The 21,774-nt window shown below is 41.8% G+C and overlaps 1 protein-coding gene across 2 annotated transcripts in view; it reads right to left on the bottom strand.

Moving 5' to 3' along the window:
* Positions 1-2,959: 2,959 nt before the first annotated feature.
* lig1 (ligase I, DNA, ATP-dependent) overlaps positions 2,960-21,774 on the bottom strand; it is a 74,150-nt gene continuing 55,335 nt past the window's right edge. For both annotated transcript variants that reach the window (XM_039816638.1, XM_039816639.1), the window contains exons 23-27: positions 21,575-21,727; positions 15,859-15,912; positions 8,682-8,825; positions 7,378-7,470; positions 2,960-3,153 (exon numbers count right to left, since the gene is read on the bottom strand). In XM_039816638.1, the coding sequence (XP_039672572.1) occupies positions 3,079-3,153; positions 7,378-7,470; positions 8,682-8,825; positions 15,859-15,912; positions 21,575-21,727 (519 nt within the window). In that variant the 3' untranslated portion in view covers positions 2,960-3,078. The remainder of the gene's footprint in view (positions 3,154-7,377; positions 7,471-8,681; positions 8,826-15,858; positions 15,913-21,574; positions 21,728-21,774) is intronic.

Below are 21,774 nucleotides of genomic sequence, written 5' to 3'. Positions count from 1 at the left end.
GGTCAGCACTTAACTGCGGTGCTAAGGACGCTAACGGCAATTTACTAAACCGTCTGGAAACAGACCCAGGCACCAGAGTCAGAACAGCGGCCATTCGAAACCTTACACCTCCGTTAGCGTTACCGGTGTTCGTGCCGAAAATCTCCTTCCCTGCCGAATGCCCCCCTCCCCCCGTTCGCGTTTGGCCGTCTTTATACTTAGCTAAATTTACCCGGAAAAAGGGGGCTAAGGCACCAAAACGACTAATACTAATAGTCATTTAAAGATGTGGTAGCATTGGATCTGGATGGGAAGGATAAATCTGGGAATTGGAAGGGGTGTGTCGCAATTCTGTCTTCTCACACCGCGACGCAGGTTCGTGGATCAGAGTCCGAACACTGCAGACAAAAGGTAAAAACAAAAAAAGCAGCGAGTGGAAAATCAACAAGTAACATCAGTAGGCAATAATCGGTTATGGTCTGTCACTGCATTGATGCAGTATCGTCCGCTTCGCCATACAATGATTAATTTCATCACCCCTACTGCCGAGGAGGTATTCATCTTCCTAGAAACGCAACGAAATGTACCTGATACTGTCGTCAACAAACTTAATGACGATAAGGGAAATGTTAACTGTTTTCATGCTGTGAATGTGAAATATTAAAGGGATACACCAACGTTTGTTGAAATAGGGCTTATCATGTTCTCCCCTAGCTGTAGATAGGTGGGCCAACGCATTTTTTGTGCATGCATTGTTTTAGTCCGGTGCAACACCAGCAGCACCGCCGCTAGTTAGCTTAGCATAGTGAATGGAATCCTATGTTGCCGGTTAGCATGTTGTGAGTAAAAGTGAGCCAACAAAAGACAAAAAAACAACCTAATTACTTGCACTGAGACAAAAAATGCATTGGCCCACCTATCTATTCAATTCAATTCAATTTTATTTATAGTATCAAATCATAACATAAGTTATCTCGAGACACTTTACAGATAGAGTAGGTCTAGACCACACTCTATAATTTACAAAGCCCCAACAATTCCAGTAATTCCCTCAAGAGCAAGCAGTGCGACAGTGGCGAGGAAAAACTCCCTCTTGGGAAGAAACCTCGGACAGACCCAGGCTCTTGGTAGGCGGTTGTCGACGGTTGGGCGGGGGGGGTGTGATGAACAGTGGCGATAGTAGTCACATTAATAATGGAACAGTGACTGGATGTAGCGGGAAGCTGCAGGGTTCAGCAGGACGCAGCATGACATTGCAGGGCATCGCTGAGCTCAGCAGGGAGTGCAGCAGGACCACGGCGACAGCTGCAACCAGGATCTTGGTGCCAACGTTCTCTTCTATCTACAGCTAGGGGAGACCGTGATAAGCCGTATTTCAACAAACGGTGGCGTATTCCTTTAACTTTAGTCACATAACCTTAGAAGTACTTTGGAAGTATCATTTTGCTAGCCTTAGATTGTTTTTTTTTGAGCACGAGATTTTCTGCATGCGCACCATAAAGTTTCTCATGTGAACAGAAAAAATAAAGTCATGTCCCCTTAGGGGCTCCGTATAAACCAAAGTATTGGAGTGAAATGGTGACGTGATGATAGTGCTAGAAGAAAAAAAGTTTTAGAAAAACGGATTACAATTCAGTCTAATAAAGGACATGAATGTGTGCTCCAAATTTTAAAACAATCATATAGTTGAGAGATTTCACTCAAAACCATAAATGTCAACCTCATGGTGGAGACCATGAATGTCTGTAAACAATTAAGTAGATGTTCAGAGATTTCAGCCTAAACCAAAATGGTGAATGACTGACTGATAAAACCATCCCTACAGCAGATACTAAGATGCTCAGTTATAGGAGTTTGTTAGCAGCGATGTGAGCAGTTGGCAGTCCAATACTTCCTTGTGTTTTTAATGCAGCTCAGTGGTTGTTGTAACTGTTCCAATAAGCAAAGCAAAATTCTCAAGCAGTCCCCACTTCTGCATTTTAGGCCTTTATTTGTATAGTACAGCTGAAGACATGACAGCTGAAGACATGAAGGGGGGGAGAGAGGAGGAATGACATGCAGCAAAGGGCCGCAGGGCAGAGTCGAACCCGCGGCCACTGCGCTGAGGAGCAAACCCCTACACATGGGCACCCGCTCTACCAGGTGAATAGGACACACACACTACGTGTCCTATTTTCAACAAAATATTTTCTGCACTTTCCTTGGCATTAAATGCAATACATTGCTTATGGCTCACACAGACAAAAGCACAAAGACAACGCAAACATTAAGTGGTTTAGCCTCCTTTTCTATTGCATTTCTGTATTTGTTTATGTCTTATGAATGTTAAAAGTTTGTTTGTGTATGATGATTCACCAACACAAATTCCACACAGGTGTAACTTACTGTGGCAATAAACCCTTTTCTGGTTCCAATTTCAGTCACAAGCACCCTCATGTCCTCTCACATGGCATCACTATCCCAAAACTCTTACAATCCTCTCTGCTTCTCCCTGTGATAAACGCCTTCCACCCGCTCCCCCCCCAAAAATACAGTCCCCGATTGATTCAGGCTGGACAGTGGATTTCCATCATCTAATGCAAGATGCGAGTGCCTTTTGTCCTGCTGTTTGAGCAACTGTCAGCTGCCGGCTCTTTTTCTACTTCTAACAACGTTTCAGGCAGCCGGCAATCTCTTTGGCATGTTCTTTATTACCACGCACGCTGAACGCACTTTGCGGCCGCTTTTCCAGTGCTCCAGGAGAAATCAGGCCAGCTCAAAGTATTATATTGGTATGCCCCCTGCACATTTCATGTTGTGCTTGGCAGTTTTTGCACAGTGAATTGTTGATAGGGATCTATTACCAGCAGGTAAGCTGTAAATGCTGAATCAATTTGGGCTTGTTGGAATTTATGTGCGTGGTATGCAGCAAGATGTTTTACGCAATTTTTGGCATCAGAAATGGAGCTGCTTCGATAAATCAATAACACAAATGACAGGATGCTTAAAACTGGCAAAGAGCCTTTATTTTCATTTGAAATTACATAAAGAAAAGAAGCTATTTACAATTATTTTTGAAATTGCCATTATTTATTATTCTCTGCTGATGACTACAATTGATCAGTAGTAGTCCTCGGGGTCAGCTTTCTCACCCTGGTTCTGAATCTGCTGCTGCTTCTTGTACAAATCAGCAATCTGCAGAGAGATGGACAGAGATTGAGAGAGACAGAGAGAAGGAAAAGAGTTGGCATGAGAGAGCATGCATGAAAGAGAGATGGCAGGAGGGAGGGAGGGGGGGTGGGAGAGAAGATCATGAAGTCAGGTCAGTAACATGAAGAGGAAAAAGCTAAAAATAACAGTTTGATTATTCATATCACGGGGCTTTGAAGTCAGTGACTCCCAGCTGCCGACTGGGAGACGGAGGTAGTGTTCACTTGCTCCTCGGGGTTTGGAGGGAGGGGGGGTGAGAGAATGAATAATGTGTGAACAGCAGGGCCCACCCAGAATCAGCAGTATCAGTTGCAGTGCAGCACGGTGGCACAGTCAGGAGGAAAACTAGGAGACGGGACCAAGGTAAAGCTTTCATTCTCAGTCTGAAACTGACTGGGACCAACGTGTTCAGGCTGCATGTTTCCTTTACCCTTGTGTTGACTTCGGGTCACATTGACCCGTTTTCAATTTTTGTTTTATATCAGAAAATATGGGACGTAGAAATAAGCGCTGAAAATGTGTGGAAGAAAAATTTAACAATTTATAACGTTGGAAAAAGAAAAAACAAACGTTGTTTTTTTCAAGGTGGACGGGAAGACAACGCAAGGTTTAAAGCCTCCGAACTTCCACACACAGGTGATTTCAGTTATTGTGGATGATTAGACCTCTGCTCAGGTTGAAGGTGAGCTGGAGCTTAGATGGGAATTTATTAGGTCACAAATCATTTCTATCAATAAGAATGATAAGGATGTCTTGCCCTAACAGTTGCAACAAAGCTAACAGGAGACTGCGGAAGATGTCAATCAATCAGTCTATACACACCCACACAGTCCTGGGACGAGGGCTAATCAGCCAGATTCACTGGAAACACCTGTGTGGGTGTTTAGGGCCTTAACTCCTTCTGGGGCTGCACGACATGAGAAAATACGCGACAACGTTGAATAATGCGATAACGATATTACTTGCGATAAATATACAGATATTAAAGTGTGCTCAGTTCTGCATTTCTGCTGCTTTCAGTATTCTGCTAAAATACAACAAATTGCTTGTTGAATTTATAACAAATGAAAGGAAATTTCCAACTTTCTTTTATTGAACAAAACATAAAAGGCAGCACTAAAAACGAATGACACACAAAACAATGTTACATTTTAAAGTGAAGTTTTGTAATTATATTTTCTTTCAATTAACACAAAAATCTGAATGTTATTAGCAATATGTCGCAGCCTTTCGCGATGGGTTTATTGCGGCAGTTGATATCGCGATAGTCTACATCAACGGCGTTTCATTTCCGGGATTGTTCAGGTGCCCCCGGGAAATTCCGCCCGATGTCAGTCACCTTCCTTTTTCTGTGTGTTTGCATTCCAAACTCCAGAGGATTTACAGTATGAGGACTATGGTTAACTGCTCCTCAGATCTCTGCAGGGTATGTACATGTTCCACCAAAACAATTTCTATGCCAAGGCTTTTTTGCAGAGGCACCATCATTGTGTCAGGGGCTTAGCAGGGGTTTAAAGAAATGCCAATAAACCAGAGCATGTTTTTCTCCCATCCCAGAATGCTGTGTGGACTAGCCGGACCTTCCTCTGCAGCGCTGTGGTCTGGCAATGGGAGACTAATATCGCGATGACAATAAAAAGAAAAAAAAAAAATACGATAGATTGTGCAGCCCTGACTCCTTTGGACTTGAAGGAGGTCAAGCTTCTTATAAATTGCCTGCTAAATCACATAGAGTGAAACTAGGAGTGTGTGTTCATCCTCCCAGATAACCGATGGAAGATTCATTTAGATGCAGCCGATGTTCCAACCTGACTCCCAACAGTAATGAGCACAAACCTGTCTCCACAGTTAACAGATGGCTGTTAATTCCAGTCAGTAAAAGTTGTATAATATGATACAGACCTTATGAAAGTTACACCTGTTTAGGCTCAGGTAAAAAAAAAGAAAAGAAAAAAAGAATCCAGCTGGCATGTTTGGGCCAAAACTCTAAATCTTTGTGAGAATGTCAGTGTGCTGTTACACAACGCTGTGCAATGCTTGTGGGATGGCTGGGTTGACTTTAAGAAGAAGCTGTTGGCTGTCATCAGAGTTTGGACATCCAGGGCAACGCTTGATGCTGGCGAGAGTGTCTTAAAACTTTTAGTAGAGTCTTAACTGGTGGACAAAGTGGTAGGAAGTGAACACGTCTACAAATCAAAGCTAAGCGTTACCGGGTTGTTGTCAGGCTGTTGTTTTTTATTTCTTATTCTGGGTTGCAAAACGGACATAAAAGAATCCTCAGATATCTAGTCAGTCCAGATGTTAGCACAGGAGAGCATGATTCAGAACGGATTGCTAATAATGACTTTGGACAATGGCATCATTTATGGTACCTACAGCAATTACTGTGTACCAACAGTAATCAATGGTGGAATGTAACTAAGTACATTTACTCAAGTACTGTACTTAAGTACAAATGTTGAGGTACTTGTACTTTACCTTGAGTCTTTTCTTTTCATGCCACTTTCTACTTCTACTCCGCTACATTTCAGAGAGAAATATTGTACTTTTTGTATACTTTTTTTTTTTTTTATATTTTTACACACAAAACATGTAGTTTATAAAATACAATGTTTTATTATTAATGAAACTAGCCAACAATATAACGGCCTACAAGTCCAGCTGAAATGATTAGACCATTAAACACACAACTGTTTGGATCGTTTCCAGTTTCAAAAATGTGAGGATTTTTCTGCATTGAGTACTTTTAGTACTTTAAGTACATTTTACTGATTATACATACTTTTAAAAAAGTAACATTTTCAGTGCTGGACTTTTACTTGTACAGTGTGGTAGTGTGGTTTACTAATACTTCACCACTGACAGTAATTACAGTCAACAGTCAAATGCCTATCAAAACTTTACAGAAGGTGATCTGCTTTTATGAAAAGATGAAATGGCAATTTTTTACTTAATCAATTAGTCAATGAGTCGATAAGTCTATCAATAAAAATAGACTTAACTGTTCTAATAAACTTTTAATACAAGAATTTTTTTAGGCAAAAAGGCCAAAGATTTGCTGGTTTCGGCTTCTCCAATTTGAGAACCCATTGCTCTCTCCTCTCTAACATGATACAAAGTTACACATCTGTTTTTTACCGTTTATTGAGGTTTTATAGGCCCAATGAATTCGCGACTAATGGTGAAAACAACCAGCAGACTAATACTTAATGACAGTGTTTGTTGTAGACCATTTTATTTGTTGTTGTTTCAGTATTTTTAGTTTGAGAAAACGTGAATCTCAACTGCGTCGCCAAAAAAACAAACAACAAAAAAAACTGTTAGAGTTAGTTTGTATAAGATATTTCATATCATATACACTAACATACTGTAGCGATGTGTGCAATGACTTGTAATGCAGGTCGGTTGGGTTGAATCATTCATAAATGATGTGCTGGTGGGTCAGCGGGAAGGTCGGGGAAATACAAACAAAAATAAAGAAAAACATCTTAAAATCGAATTGAAACTTTGTGTATTTATCTGGTTAAAACGTATCGTCGCTGTACCAGGTGTGGTGTTTATTCCTTTGCTGAGCTAAAATAAGAGAAAGCCATGAAAATAAGGGCTTCATGTTGAATATAATCACAGGTTGCCGCGTTTGTTGTTGGATGCTTGAGTAGGTGCGTATGCAGGTGAAGGTACCAGGTGACCTGCACATCTCTACTGCAGAATATTATTCACTCACTTTTTGCTGCCGCACAATATATTAGCCAGACTCCAACACTGAACTCCAGAGTTGCTGCGTTACCTGGCGGTTATATACTGTAGCTTTGTTCTCCGTGCAGTGGGAGGCCACTACATGAATCAATGACAGTAGGGGAAAAAAGGCTTGTCCTCGCAGCGCTATTCACCCTTAGAGATTACTTACAGGACAGCTCTTGTAAAGGCGGCTATGATGTCGATGCACTATCTCCACATGGCACTTCCAGTTACACGGCCGGGCAAACATATGGTTGAGTTTCTACAGATTTACAGTCATTATTGTATTGCACAAGGCTGACCTGTTAGACCTTCTGGGCCTCCACAAATGCTCTGCAGATGGTATGTAATGCTTGAAATGTGTATCTGACATTATTCTATACTTAACTGCTGATTTCACATCCCTGTTTTAAATTTTAATTTTTTTTAGCCTTCAACAAGTTCCATGCCAGTGCGGGGGATCTGATGTACCTGAGCTCCGGTCGTGGCGTCCTCGGGCTTCTTGTCGTCTCTGATCCGAAGGAAGCGAGGGAACCTCAGAGAAATGCCCTTTTCTGGATCCACCTGTGGGCAGGCAGGCAGACAGGATCACAGTCAGTATACAGTACAGTAAGATCTATTTATTTGATTAGGACAATGCACGTGTTACCCAGACGGCTAATTTAAAATGAAGTCCTAATTACCTAGCATGCATGTCTTTATGTTGGGAGGAAACCGAACACGGGGAGAACATGAAAACTCCACACAGAAAGGCCCTGCACAGACCGGGGATCAAACTCTGCAGTGCCACCTTGCTGTGAGGCAGAAGTGCTAACCACTGGGCCACCGTGCTGCCCACACAGTACTGGAATGAAAACGTTAACCCCTACATGTCCTGAATCATTTTATTTTTTTTGACTGTCAGACTTAATAAATCCCCATTAGTTAACAGTTAGGGTTAGAAAGATTGAAGAAAAAAAATGTTTTCAATTGAAGGATTTTGAAACCCTTTTTCAGTTCTAGGACAAAAACTCTTCTTTTGTCATACTTCCATTCATCTGCCTCTCAGTTTATCTTTTTACTCTTAAATATGGATGCCTTGCTAATTTTCTTTCCTCTTTAGAAGAAATAGGATTTCATTTGTGAATTTCTTTGGTATCGTTGTGGTGACACGGTGAAAATGGTTGAGATGACTGGTAGCCCATGTCTCACACGAGTGCTGCTGTTAGTGCTGTAATTTCCCATCAAACGTATGCCCTCTGAATTCATTCATTTTCTGGCCCTTCAACATTGTTTCCTACGACTGAAGGGAAAATAGACGTAGCTACATGATGTTTAAAGACAAATTAATAACCTGGTGGTTGACAAAATGTAAAGCACAGATACTATTCTTAGCAATGGTCTTAGGAATTGTTTACAACTCATCCAGCTATCTCACATTCAAGTCCTTGAAAAAAAAAAGGCTTATTGACAATGAAAAGCAACACCTCGCACCTTTAAACTCTGATCTTTATTACTAAATACGGTTGAAAAAAAAAAATGTTTCCTATAAATGTTTTCAGAGTTAAATAATGTTAATGTCATAGCAAACACTTTATGTGCACTTTGGGACTGGGAGTCCAGCGTGCAGTCAAAGTATCTGTTCCATTAAATCCAGCATCTTTTACAACGTTTTTTAATAACTCAATTACGAGGCGCTAATTGTGACTTTTTATTGTAGGCAACAGAGCATAGCAGGCAGAATGTATCAGTGGAAACACATGGGGGGGGGAAGGGGGGTAACAGACTGAACTGACCATTCCCATAGCGGCCTTGTAGACGGGCGACAGCGACAGGTCAGCGCACTTCACCTCCCAAACCTGCACGGCGTCCAGCCACACATCGGGCTCTGCTGATTGGTCGATGCGGTAGTAGGCACGGGGCTTGGGCAGAATGTGCTCCTACAGAACAGAGAACAGATAATGACCATTTTCATTACAAATTAAGTTTAAAGGGGTGATAGAATGATTATATAGGGTATTTCACACTGTTCCTTAAGGTCTCTGAATAGGGTATGTAACATTGGTTGGGCTGAAAATGGACCGGGTGCTGTTCTATGCGGCCTAATGCAACCCTGTGAAATAGCCCTAGAATGAAATGAGGTTTTCTCCATTTTATGGTATGCTCATGAATGTTTAGATAAGCTGCGTGCTGATTGGTTGGTTTACAACGAACGAAGCTGGAGACATTAGGTGTTGAACCGTATATGTTTGGGCCTGAATCAGAGGAAGAATCTAATGTAGAGGAGCAACCAGTCGCCCGTAGATTGGAAATGACTACTTCAGAGTGGTAAGTTTTGTCATTTAGCATTTACTTGCACCACAACCAGCTCGTGCTGCTCTGTACCCAGTGCACAGTCACCTTTTCTGGGGTAACTAGACCATCAACTACCGCTGACCTAACGGAGCTCCACGACTGGCAGCTTGCGGTGCTCTGTACCCAGCGCATAGCCTGTAACTGAACCACCAACTACCGCCGACCTGACGGAGCTCCAAGACCGGCAGCTCGTGGTGCTCTGTAACCAGCGCACAGTCACCTATGCTGAGGTAAATGAACCACCAACTAACGCTTACCTGGAGCACCACGACCGGCAGCTCGCGATGAAATGTGAAGTGTTCCCTGCACAGCCCGGAACACTGCATTTACGACCATGGTTAATTTTCAATATCCTTGAAAACCTTCCAAACTTTCCTCTTTGTAATTCCCGTAAGTACACAGAGCAGCGCGCAGCTAAACTAGGGTCTGAGATCTACGCTGGTCTGTATGTAAATTTTGGGGCGTGACAAAAAGGTACAGAGCAGAGCCAATTAATGTACAGCCACCAAGTTGTCGTCAACTATTAGCTTCGCCCGTTTTCAGCGGCAGCTTCAAATTGTGAGATTTGCATAGGAAAAAGGTGTCAATGGGACTTGAGGTTCTCTGTATGCCCATATTACCCACCGAACTGTCGTTATTCAACTATGACAAGTTAAACTCGGTTTTGCATTCTATCACCCCTTTAAGGTTTATTGTGCTTTAAAATAACGGCTCAAAAAAAGCCAGGCTCAGTTCCAAGAGCTTAAAGTGATGTCACAAAACTCAAGTGATGTTCTATATGTGTAAGTGTTATCCAATTCTTTGTGTACTTTTCTTTTTTTGAGCAGAGCTGCTTGGGAACGTAAAATGAATTTCAGTGTTAAAAATACAATAAAGCTGCAACGTATCATTTCGGAAAGATATTCTATTTATGATGACATGAAATAGAAAAGCAGTTAATCCTCACATTTTGAAAAAGTTAAATAAACATAGTATATACACTGTATATACAAACAGACTTTCATAATGTAGAATAAATAGGGCAATGCGTTCACAGAGAAGCGGATAAAGAGACCCTGACAGAAAGGCCTTGGTTGCCCTGCTGAACCTGCCGCTGCCTCCCAACTGCTTCCCAAGAGACAGCACCGAGTCTCAACACTTGTATTCCCATCATACCTGCTTGCCTCAGGGCTAACACGAGAGGCTGCTGATCGAACCACAGTATCATACGCCTACATGAAAGATTTCATTCAGAAACCCCTTTTGCTATTCACGTTTTTTGTTACCTGATATTCTCTAAACAAAATCATAAATAACCTTGCAGCTGAGCCCAGGCCTCCACACACCGTTCCTGTTCTGTTTGGAAAAATGAGCAAACTTCTACAATACTTAATAGTGCCTTTTTTAACTCTGACACAAGCAATCATTCGCTCGATGGTGTTTTAAGCCCCCAACGTCTCCTTCCAGGCAGTGCTGCGACCATTGACTTCAAGGCAACTAACCATAACCTTAACCCTAACCATTGCCTAATCCTAGTGCAAGACGTTGGGGCTTAAAACACAGATAAACCAATCATTCTGTCAGCGCAGGTGTCACACTTCTTCAAAATGATACCCACCGTGTTTTGGCGTTAAACAACTGTTTCGGGGGAATGGGACTCTGGAACAGCGCTGTGTTAACTCGACTGCTGCAGTGTCCACAAAACTGGGTCACAGTTAAGTGATGCTGGGGAAAAAGAAGGCTCCAGCAGCAGTGGGGCTGCTTTTCTCTCACACATTATTTATACTGTAGGCATTCAAGTGACTCTCTTATCCAAGTGAGCTGGTAGGCGTGCAGAGTCTAATAAAACACGGCTGAAGATCGACACCAGTTAGCCAAATGCTGATATGCTTTATCCGACAGGTCAGGCATTAGCTAGACTTGATCCACATTCAACCTAGGCTCTTGTCCTTATGGTTAGAAAATTAAAACGATGCAATTTTGCAAACCACCTTCGTTATAAAATGTGCAGAAGCCAGTTCACTTATATGCAAATATGTGTCATTTACACCTCCGAGCACATGGCGAAGTAGCCTTCTCCGCATATGTAGAGACTTATTCAAGGAGGGCAATTATAATCAGGTACAGGTGTTGTTGCTGGGGGAAAGCATCGTTTTTACAGACTACGCAGCAATAACGGCGAGCTGAAAAAGAAAAGAAAAAGCTTGACTTCTTGTTTATTGGAAAAACAAGTCAAATTGAAGACTTTTTAAGACCCTTTTAAGACCATTATGAATGAAATTGAAGACCTATATCATGACATCAAAAAACAGTCAGATGTGAGTCCGGAAACGTTGTCGGAAACAATTCCCCAATTTCCTCATTGGCATTATAGGACTGGTATCTAGATAATAATAAAAAAAATAAAGCATGTGACCCGTTTCAACTCCACCACTCAAAGAATCGGAATCGATAAGAACCGGAATCGAAAGGAAGAATCGGAATTGGAATCAGAATCGTTAATATCCAAACAATGCCCAACCCTACACTTAAGTAAACAAAATGATCTCTTACAACATGGGTCATCATAACATATATTCTTACGCCAAAAACGTAAAGTCCTTGAAAAAAAAAAGGCTTATTGACAATGAAAAGCAACACCTCGCACCTTTAAACTCTGATCTTTATTACTAAATACGGTTGAAAAAAATAAAATGTTTCCTATAAATGTTTTCAGAGTTAAATAATGTTAATGTCATAGCAAACACTTTATGTGCACTTTGGGACTGGGAGTCCAGCGTGCAGTCAAAGTATCTGTTCCATTAAATCCAGCATCTTTTACAACGTTTTTTAATAACTCAATTACGAGGCGCTAATTGTGACTTTTTATTGTAGGCAACAGAGCATGGGAGACTTTCTATCTGAAACATCTGAGCAGGAAGTCTTGGGTTTCACTGACAGTAGCTTAACAGCACTCCGAAACATTAGTCCATGAAAAGTATTTCTTAGGGAAGAAAAGCTGCAGCGGTGGCGAGTATGTCTGGGAATTTCTACCGAATGCAGAACATCTGCGGACCGGCTCCGCTGTGTGTCTGCTCCGTGCTCCGCCGTCCGTCAATACCCACCAGGTCCGGATTTGTTGTGGAACGGCTGCAGCCATGACTGACAGCTGAAGTAACGAGGACCCACGAGATCTCGCGAATTCAGGTAGAATAGAACCACAAAACCAACAACAGTTAGTTTCCATCCAGAGGAGTAGAAGGGAAACAACTATGTGCTGTGTTTTCAAGGTGTAGTGCAGGGAAATATTTTTGTTTATAATTTTGCTTCTGTGCTCGACTTCCTGTCCCACACTATCTGCCCTGTGCTGAATTGCTGCGGAGCTCTCCGACAAAAATAGAAGCTCTGCGTATCTGCTCTGGAGGGCTGCGGATCGCCCGAGCTGGGATGGAGTCGGAACGCAGCCGTTGGAAATACACACATTGACTTTAATGGAAACCTAATGACTCCGCCGCCGTTCCGGAGCGGATCCGCAGACATTCCGCAACAGGTGGAAATTGGGGGTGACATGCCTGTTGTACTGATGGAACTGGTGCTGCGCAATGTACATTATACTGAATTTATCAAGGCCACTATTTGAGCATTGACGGTATTACTCTAGCGATTATTTTTTCAATTAGTCGACTAATCTAACGATTAATTTTTCCATTAACGATTAATTGTTCAATTAGCGATTATTTTCCCATTGCTCAATTATTAACAATTTCCACAAAACTAATTTCAATAAGGTTCAAATCTATTAAAATTGTTTAACACTGCACTGTTCAAGTAAAATGAATTTATAGTGCAACCTGAAGCCAGATGTAGGCTATCAATCCAACCACAAAATAAAGTAGCCTGTATTTGCTTTAACAGTAGGTAAAATAATGAATAATCTCTTGTTTAACATCCAAGCTCTTTTCCCTTTAATTTAACTTTAATTATTTGTATCTAAAGGCTGGTTAAGCACTGTAGGGAGGAGAAGTTGGACAGTTTTTTTTTTTTTGTCTTGTTCCAGTGATTGGCACATCTGGGTGATGGCGTTGGATATGTGTTAGCATGTTAGATGTATTTCCACTCACATACCCAACAACTGCTGAACAACGCCAACACACAGTCCTCGTCTTATCCACCACTCTCTCACCTGTAGCCTACTACTGGAACTGACCCGAAGACCAACGTTTTTGAGGCGTGGACGGCATGAGACGAGAGGACATGAGACGGGAGGCTCCAGGCTGCAGCCATAAAGTCTCAAAGTTTTCCCAAACTTGCGATCTTAAAGAGGCCGGCAGGTCCTCTAACTCTTGTGGGTCGCCATACTCGTCCTTTCGTGCTGCTATCTGTGACTCACTCACTGGACCGTCGACCTGACAAAAAACTGCATGTAGGCGGAGGAGCTCGGCTAGCTTCAGATCAGGTGTTCCTAGAACCCACATATCTAACAGTAGTTCCGCATTACATTAGTTCCACATTACGCTAATTAATTTGCACGCAATTTTTATTTATTTATTTTATTTAGTGATGCTTCGACGCAAATTATTTTTGTCGACACATTTACGTAATCGATGACGTCGACGAATCATCCCAGCCCTACATTACAGGTAGCATTACATGGACATAGGAAAATTAAGACCCATTTAAAATTACTTAAAGCTATAGTACGTAGTTTCTGTCTCCCCCATGAGGAATTCTAAGTGATGACAACAAGCCGCAGCGCCCAAAACATGATGGCCTCTTCAGAAGAGGAGGTAATTATCTCAAGTTTCTGCGCGGGAAAGTCACCGGACGACACAATCTTCTGAACATAGCCATACTGAGAAATACAGAGAGTTGGGTGGAGCTGATAGCTTGATTAGCTTTGTAGCAACTCACTTGGCAATGGCTTAGATGTTCATGTTTTTAATATCAAAAAAATATTAGACTTTTTAAGACACTGCGGAAACCCTGTTATGGGTTCTTGCGGTGTGACTTTTGTTGTAGCAACGCTGCCATATTAACAGAGCCCAGCTATTTACTTGGTGAGAACAATGTTGTACATAATCAATAGAAATGGAGGCAAAATTAATACACTTCTAGTACGTTCTAATAAACTAGGAATCTGTCTTCAAGAAGTAGGTGTAGTTTAGGCTGGAACTAACAATTATTGTCATTATGAATTCATCTGCTGATTATTGTCTGGATTCATCGTTTAGCCCATAAAATTTCAGAAAATTGTGGAAAATGACACAAGGTGAGGTCTTAATAAGTTGCTTGCTTTGTCCCATCAACACTGAAAGGATATTCAGGCTTCTATCATAGACAAACACATCCGCACCAATCTGTCAATCATGTTCAAATCACAAGTCAAAACTCACCTTTTTAGAGCGGCTTTTAATGTTTGATTTTGTGTATGTGAATTTTCATAGTATGTGTATTTCCTTTAAAAAAAATTCAGTGCGTGAGAATTTTTAGGAAAAAAAGCAACACTACTGGTTTAAGACTTGAGCTAGCCTAGCTAAGATCAACGAGTTAAAGTATCAAAATAAACAAAGGATGGAAAGGAAATTAAAAAAAGGATCAGTGCATCCGTGGACACAGCCCAGTGGCTGGCCACCCAGAGGAGAGTGAACAGAGGCAATCGTCTCCGTGTCTGGACTGCCATCGGCCTGCAGCTCTGCAACCAAAGCAGCACGGCCACACCGGCAACTTGCATTAATTCACCATCCATCACTTTCAGATGGAGGGCCTCATTACAAAGCACTACAGTACAGGCAGGATTGGTTTGGGGGGGGGAGGTTACACCACCTTCTCAATCACTGTTTCACTGGGATTCTGTACTGTGCAGCAGTTTGTACCACTGAATCTAAAGCCGTAACCTTTCAAATATTACTTTAAGGTTATTTTACTCCACGGTGTGTAGCATGTTTGTACAGTGAAGGTTAACTCACAATCAGCCGCTTTCCTAAAACAAATGACGGCATTTTAAAAAGCCTCTCTGCTCTAAAAAAGCGGGTTCTAAATATAGCTGATAAAGTCAACAGGAGTACTCAAACGAATTTCGACTCTCACAACCGTTATCGTTTTCAGAGAGCAGTTCAATATCTTCAAATGCTGCTGCTCTGCTGCTCTGGAACGAACCTCTTCAAATGTAAATTGAAAAAGCAATTCATTACCTAACAACAGAGCACGCCTGCACAGTTACTCCAAATGCAGACGTACGTTTATGTACTCTGGCCAATATTTTCCGCACGCAAGCAAATGCATGTAATATAAAGCCAAATTATTTATAGTTTTGTAATTTCTTTTAGGCAATATGTCCAGAATAGTAGAAGGGTGTCCACAAATGTGTCCATTCAGGTCTGGAAAATTGGAATGAATGAAGAGTTAACTGAGGGAATGATTATTTGCAGAATGAAAAGGCCTCAGCCACACTCATTCGGGCTCTTTTAACCTTACAGTAATAGTGACTCTGAATCTGTTAAAAGAAATTAAGCAAGTAAGTACCTGTGGCTGCAGAATGTTAAGAAACCCCAGTTATGAATTTAAAATGTATAAAAAAGGCAACGTGTGGAGTTTTGCCTGTTTTTTGCCGGTGATTTTCACCGACCAAGTTTGTGCGACAGTCACGCTGTGCCACGTTACCTTTAAGAACTTGTAATGCTGCTCCAGATCTTCATCCTTGAAGCCTGTCCCGATCTGGAAGAAACGAGAGGAGATAAGAGAAACACACAGACACACACACACAAACTTAGATATACACATACATATTCCCTTATGGTGAGACAGCAGACATTTGGCAGCGAGCAGCAGAACACAGAAGAGCGAGCACATCCCCCTACACAACGTCTCCGTGCTTTGCCTGAAGCGCTGTGTCACTTCTCAAAAGACCTGAACCCGCTGAGACACGAGAATTACCTAACAGGCTGACATGTGCTGAAAGGGAAAGAAAAAAGAAAAAAAAAACAGCCTGGTATATCGTGCACATATAGCATTTTCCAGTTCACAGATGTATTCTAAAAGGTGTGTTCTGCAGGTGTCTACAGGAAGCTTTATGTTCCCAAGGTTTCATTCAACTGTGGCACCTTTAAGCCGTCTACACATGAAAGGCGCCAAAACCGCTCTGCACTGGCCGTTCCATTGACTTCCTATGGGGAGAGCCGTGCCGCCCAACTAGACGCTGCACTACCCTTGGCATTAAGTTTAATCTATCATGCCAAGTCCTCTACCAAGCCAACTTGTGGGGCAATTCTACAAACACATTTTGGATGGTACGTAAAGCATAGAGAAACATTTATACCGCTGTTTGCAATTTAATGTCTTGTTTTTTCCGGGCTTATGCTGCGGTTGTATTAGAACTGACGCCATTACACACTATGTGAACACTCTGATTTGCTTCTCGACTTTTCTTCTTTGAAACAAAACTAGCTTGCTAGTCGCTCAGAGTCACTCTTTCACATTTTCTGAGGGAAGCAAGAGGTAAGGTCTGTTCTAAGGCATCATACTGGGCAAGACAATCATTTAACGAGACAATAGTCATGATGGGAAAAGGTAGCACATATACGACAAAGTGAAGCAGAAGTAGTCTGGAGTGATATTAGTCTATGTGAGATAACAACCAAATATCCAATCAATTTATGATTCCAATCAATTTATGATTCCAATCAATTTATGATTCCAATCAATTTATGATTCCAATCAATTTATGATTCAATGAGTATGTGATTTTTAGGACTCCTGGGAAACCCAAACACACTGATACAATAGGCACCTGTAAAGACTAAAGCAACGTTGAGAGTCCAAACAAACTGTTGCTTTGACTGTAACCTAATTATCTTTGTTTTATTAGTGTGCCCGTTTTTCCCTGTGAGGGCCGTCTATGTGAACTGTGACGGAAAGAAGCTCACTGCAGCATCGCTGCTCCTGGATCTGCTAGGAGGACAAGGACATTTCAGCAGGACGTAAAGTTGATATAACATTTGGGAGTGTCAATGAAACGGCCCATTTTTTTGACGTCCTGTTGTGTTCTTAAACCCCCCAACAAAGCACAAGTAGACTTTATATTTCACCATTACTGTTTTCCGTCAGATCGTTTATAGATGACGTTTCCGACTGCACTTGAAGGCAGCTTATTTTACAGGGACAGAGAGACAAAGAAAAGAGACGAGCGAGTGCTTTGTTGTTGCAGGAAACATTCAGCTATTACGCAAACTCCCGGGCAGTTCCGTGCTTTTGTTACTTTTTTTTTACCCTCAATAGTGTTTTCAAACTTTCTTGTGGCAGCGATAGAGGCAGTGAGGTTTCCGGTTTACTGTACGAGACTCTCACACCGCCTGCCTCCAACCATAGCTCAAAAACAGGCTACATGACTGGCCACCGCAGCGTGACGTTGGGTTGCGTTTCTCCAAAAGTTGAGTCGGTCTCAACTTTTCGCCGCAGGCCTGCTGTGTCTTTTTTTCACCTAACCGCACTACCCCCCATTTGAAATGAATGGAAAGACCTGCGTTTTCCCCACACCGTCTGATGGCCGACGCAGGCTGTGTGAATGCAGCCCTACACAGGAAAATGGGGAAAGTACCTGAGCTTTCTGGAGGGCTCCTAAAAAGCTATGTGCTGGGGAGAGCATGATGGGCTTATAGTGTTGTCGTTTATTAAGGGTGGGAAAAATAATCGATTCTTAGATGCATCGTGATTCTCTCTAGAACAATTCGATGCTCGATTGTGATAAGTTAATTTTATTTTTTTTAAGTACATTTTTTTAAATGTGTTGATTTTTATTTAAAAGTACAAATCAGAAAACCGAGTGACGGAAAGAGGATGGGATAATGGACAACAACTTAGAGTTTAGGCAAGAGTGTAAAAAACAAAAACATTAAAAAAAAATGGCCAAAGGGAAAAAAACATTTTGAAAAAACACATGATCTAATAAGACATACATAAAATAATTAGGCAAAACACATGTAGGCTGTTCATCTACTTTATCACATTACATCGACCACCTCATGTTTCATGTTCTAAGAGCCAATTATCCACCTTTAAACCTGACTGGGCCTCTGACATGGAAGATTAGTGTGAGAGAAGTTTACTTTCACAAGCATGTTTAAGGCTTAAGCATGGAATGACTACAAAACAAAAACCTTAGTAGACAAAACATTTCATTAAAACTTGTGTGTGACAAATATACACTCACCTAAAGGATTATTAGCAACACCATACTAATACCGTGTTTGACTCTATCCTATCAATATGGGCAAACATTTCTAAAGAATGCTTCCAGCACCTTGTTGAATCAATGAGACAAAGAATTAAGGCAATTATGAAGTTGAGAGGGATCCCCCACACCATTACACCACCACCACCAGCCTGCCCAGTGGTAACAAGGCATGACGGATCCATGTTCTCATTCTGTTTATGCCAAATTCTGACTCTACCATCTGAATGTCAACAGAAATCGAGACTCATCAGACCAGGCAACATTTTTCCAGTCTTCAACTGTCCAATTTTGGTGCGCTCGTGCAAATTGTAGCCTCATTTTCCTATTTTTAGTGGAGATGAGTGGTACCCGGTGGGCTCTTCTGCTGGTGTAGTCCATCCGCTTTAAGTTGTGCGTGTTGTGGCTTCACAAATGCTTTGCTGCATACCTCGGTTGTAACAAGTGGTTATTTGAGTCAAAGTTGATCTTCTATCAGCTTGAATCAGTTGGCCCATTCTCCTCTGACCTCTAGCATCAACAAGGCATTTTCGCCCCCCAGGACTGCAGCATCCTGGATGTTTTTCCTTTTTCACACCATTCATTGTAAACCCTAGAAATGGTTGTGCGTGAAAATCCCAGTAACTAAAGCCTGGTTCACACGGGATGATTTTAAAATTGTCGGCCGATTTTCCAATCCTGAGAGACCCCACACACGGTGCTAAAAAATCACGGGTCTAACAGTTTTGGTCGTACAGTGTGTGGTGCGCAGCACACGGCAAAATCAACACATCACACACGAACCGATTTGACTCCCGAGCATTCCCAGGTCAGACGGGAAATCTCGCAAAATCCCTCGAGATCAAATGTGACTTCAGAGTAAACAATCATTGCGGACGAAGAGGATGCAGTGGCGATAGTTTGTAGTGTGTTTTTAACCGAAAAGAAACGTTATCAAAAGAAAAGGCGATGGTCAAAGAAGACAACGCGAGCATGGACTATACTTGCTACATCATGATATGGAGGTGATTTTTTTTTTTTCTCATAGAAATGTCGTTAGGTATTACACAGATTAATAAACGTTCATATATTCGTTTCCATGTACTCTGGTGGACTGCAGTTGTGGATGTAGTTATGCCCATCGACTTTATTTATTGTACACAGGCTGCGTGCTCGTTTGTCCCCGGGGGACACCACACACGAGGAGAAATCGGGCCAAATAAATCCAACATTTTGGACATCCCCGATTTGAGATCGGAGCGGTCCCGACGTCCTTCCGAGCAGACGAGAGCAGTCTTAACACACCACACACGGCAGGAATATCTGATCAGATTATTTTAAGATAATCGGAGCATCCTTAAGATTGTCGGGAGGGGTGAATCGGGGCTAAAATCGGCCTAATTATCCTGCCGTCTGTACCAGGCTTTAGCAGATTGTGAAATACTCAGACCAGCCCATCTGGCACCAACAACCACGCCACGCTCAAAGTTGCTTAGATCACCTTTCTTTCCCATTCTGACATTCAGTTTGGAATTCAGGAGATTGTCCAGACCTGGACCACACCTCTAAATGCATTGAAGCAGCTGCCATGTGATTGGTTGATTAGATAATTTCATTAACGTGAAATTTAACAGGTGTTCCTAATAATCCTTTGAGTGTATATCAAATCTACACTTTGTCTAGCTGCTTTCTAGGAAATGATTAGCAAACTGAGTAGCAAACTCAGATTTATATGTATATTTTAAAAAATCATGCATGGATGCAAACGTTCATGTTGCAAATTGTATGTTTTGCGTGTTGTTTAAAAAATAAATACACGTTAATCACAAAAATAAAGAAGCTGCAGGCCTCTGTATACTTTTTAAATATTCCTAAAGTTGCTGTGCATGTGGGAGGTGATGCACCAACACAACTTTAAGAAAGCACAAGGTGTAACTGCCAATTTATCCAAACATGACTGAGATCAAATAGGAATGCCAGCCAGGACACCTCACCTCGCAGTTTTGAGACTCCATCTTAATGTGGCCAAGATCTGAGCTCAAAGTGTGAATACCTGAGTTAATAAAAGCTGCTGGGACTGGATGCACCAGGTGACAGTGACTGACACATGGGACAGAATCTTCCATTGTGCAGCTCAGTCAGCATTTGTTTAGAGCTGAAAGCTAAACAATTATGACAATGAAAAAAAAAAAAACTATTCTTACTTTAAAGAATATCGGAAAAGTGAATGTCTCTCAAACACTCCAGCTAGCAGCTATCCAAGCAAAGGCAGATTGATATGAAAATCAATAACAGACGACAGGAGCTTTTCAGCTCACATTTTACAGGGAAAGTGGTGTCTTCTCTGGTGTACTTACAACGCAACATCCATCCTTGCCTCACTGACTAGGATAGTCATCTCAAGTGTGAAAACATTCTCCAGGGAGATTTTATTTACAGACAAAATAGTGTGAACAGAGAAAAACCACTAGCACTGCCTGAAAAGGTAACACGGTGATCGAATGGTTTTAACCGTCGGCTCCAGCATGCGCGCGCAGACATACATGCACGCACACGCACAGACACACTATAAACCGACGTAAACAGAAAACAGTCAACACTTTATAGCCCCCTAATACAAATATCTTTAAAGCCTATTGCACAAAAGAGAACAACAAGTTGATAACACGCTCGGGGTGTAACAATACATTAAATATGTTAAAAATAGGCCATCTTGGAGCTGAAGATGGGGCACAGTATTAACACATTTTTATCAGTCTTGCTTCCCGAAGGTTAAATGTATAAATACATAAACTTCCAGAGGGCCATTTTAAATTACGTGCCTTAACAATTTTAAACTTCAGGATGGAAATGCCCAGGCCAGAAATTTCAAATGAGTTTCCCAGGAGATGTTTATTTTGGGTCCTTTGAGCGGGACCAAAATGCATTTGGATGTGCACTATTTCACTAATAAAATAAAGTAATTAACAGCCGGCCGGCAAATGTGAACCTTGAAAATCTTTTTTTTGTTGACATGGTAAAATCCTTTGCACCTTTTACACTATATAAGCTGTTTTCATTCAATGGAAAAAATATGAGTCAGAGATGCAAACTGTGATTCCCCCGTATCGTATATCTCTGTGTGGGATGCATAGTCGCAGCTGTGTAAACATGCACTGGACAGACACACACCTTGCAGACTGACTGGAACTCCTCGTTGTCCTCGTCGTAGCAGGCCAGCAGGAAGCCCCCGTAGGTGCCCGTCCTCTTGCCTTTTCCCAGGTAGGCGCCGATAACACACAGGTCGACTGTGTCGCCCACCCCGTCCAGGTAGTCTTTCTTCAGCTGAAGGGAGAGGACAACAGCACGTCAGACATGGGACTGATGAACAT

The sequence above is a fragment of the Perca fluviatilis genome, chromosome 11 (genome assembly GCF_010015445.1).
Source record: "Perca fluviatilis chromosome 11, GENO_Pfluv_1.0, whole genome shotgun sequence".
Taxonomy (NCBI): Eukaryota; Metazoa; Chordata; class Actinopteri; order Perciformes; family Percidae; genus Perca; species Perca fluviatilis.
Note: the sequence above shows the minus strand (reverse complement) of the source record. Positions and strands in the feature narration are given on the sequence as shown.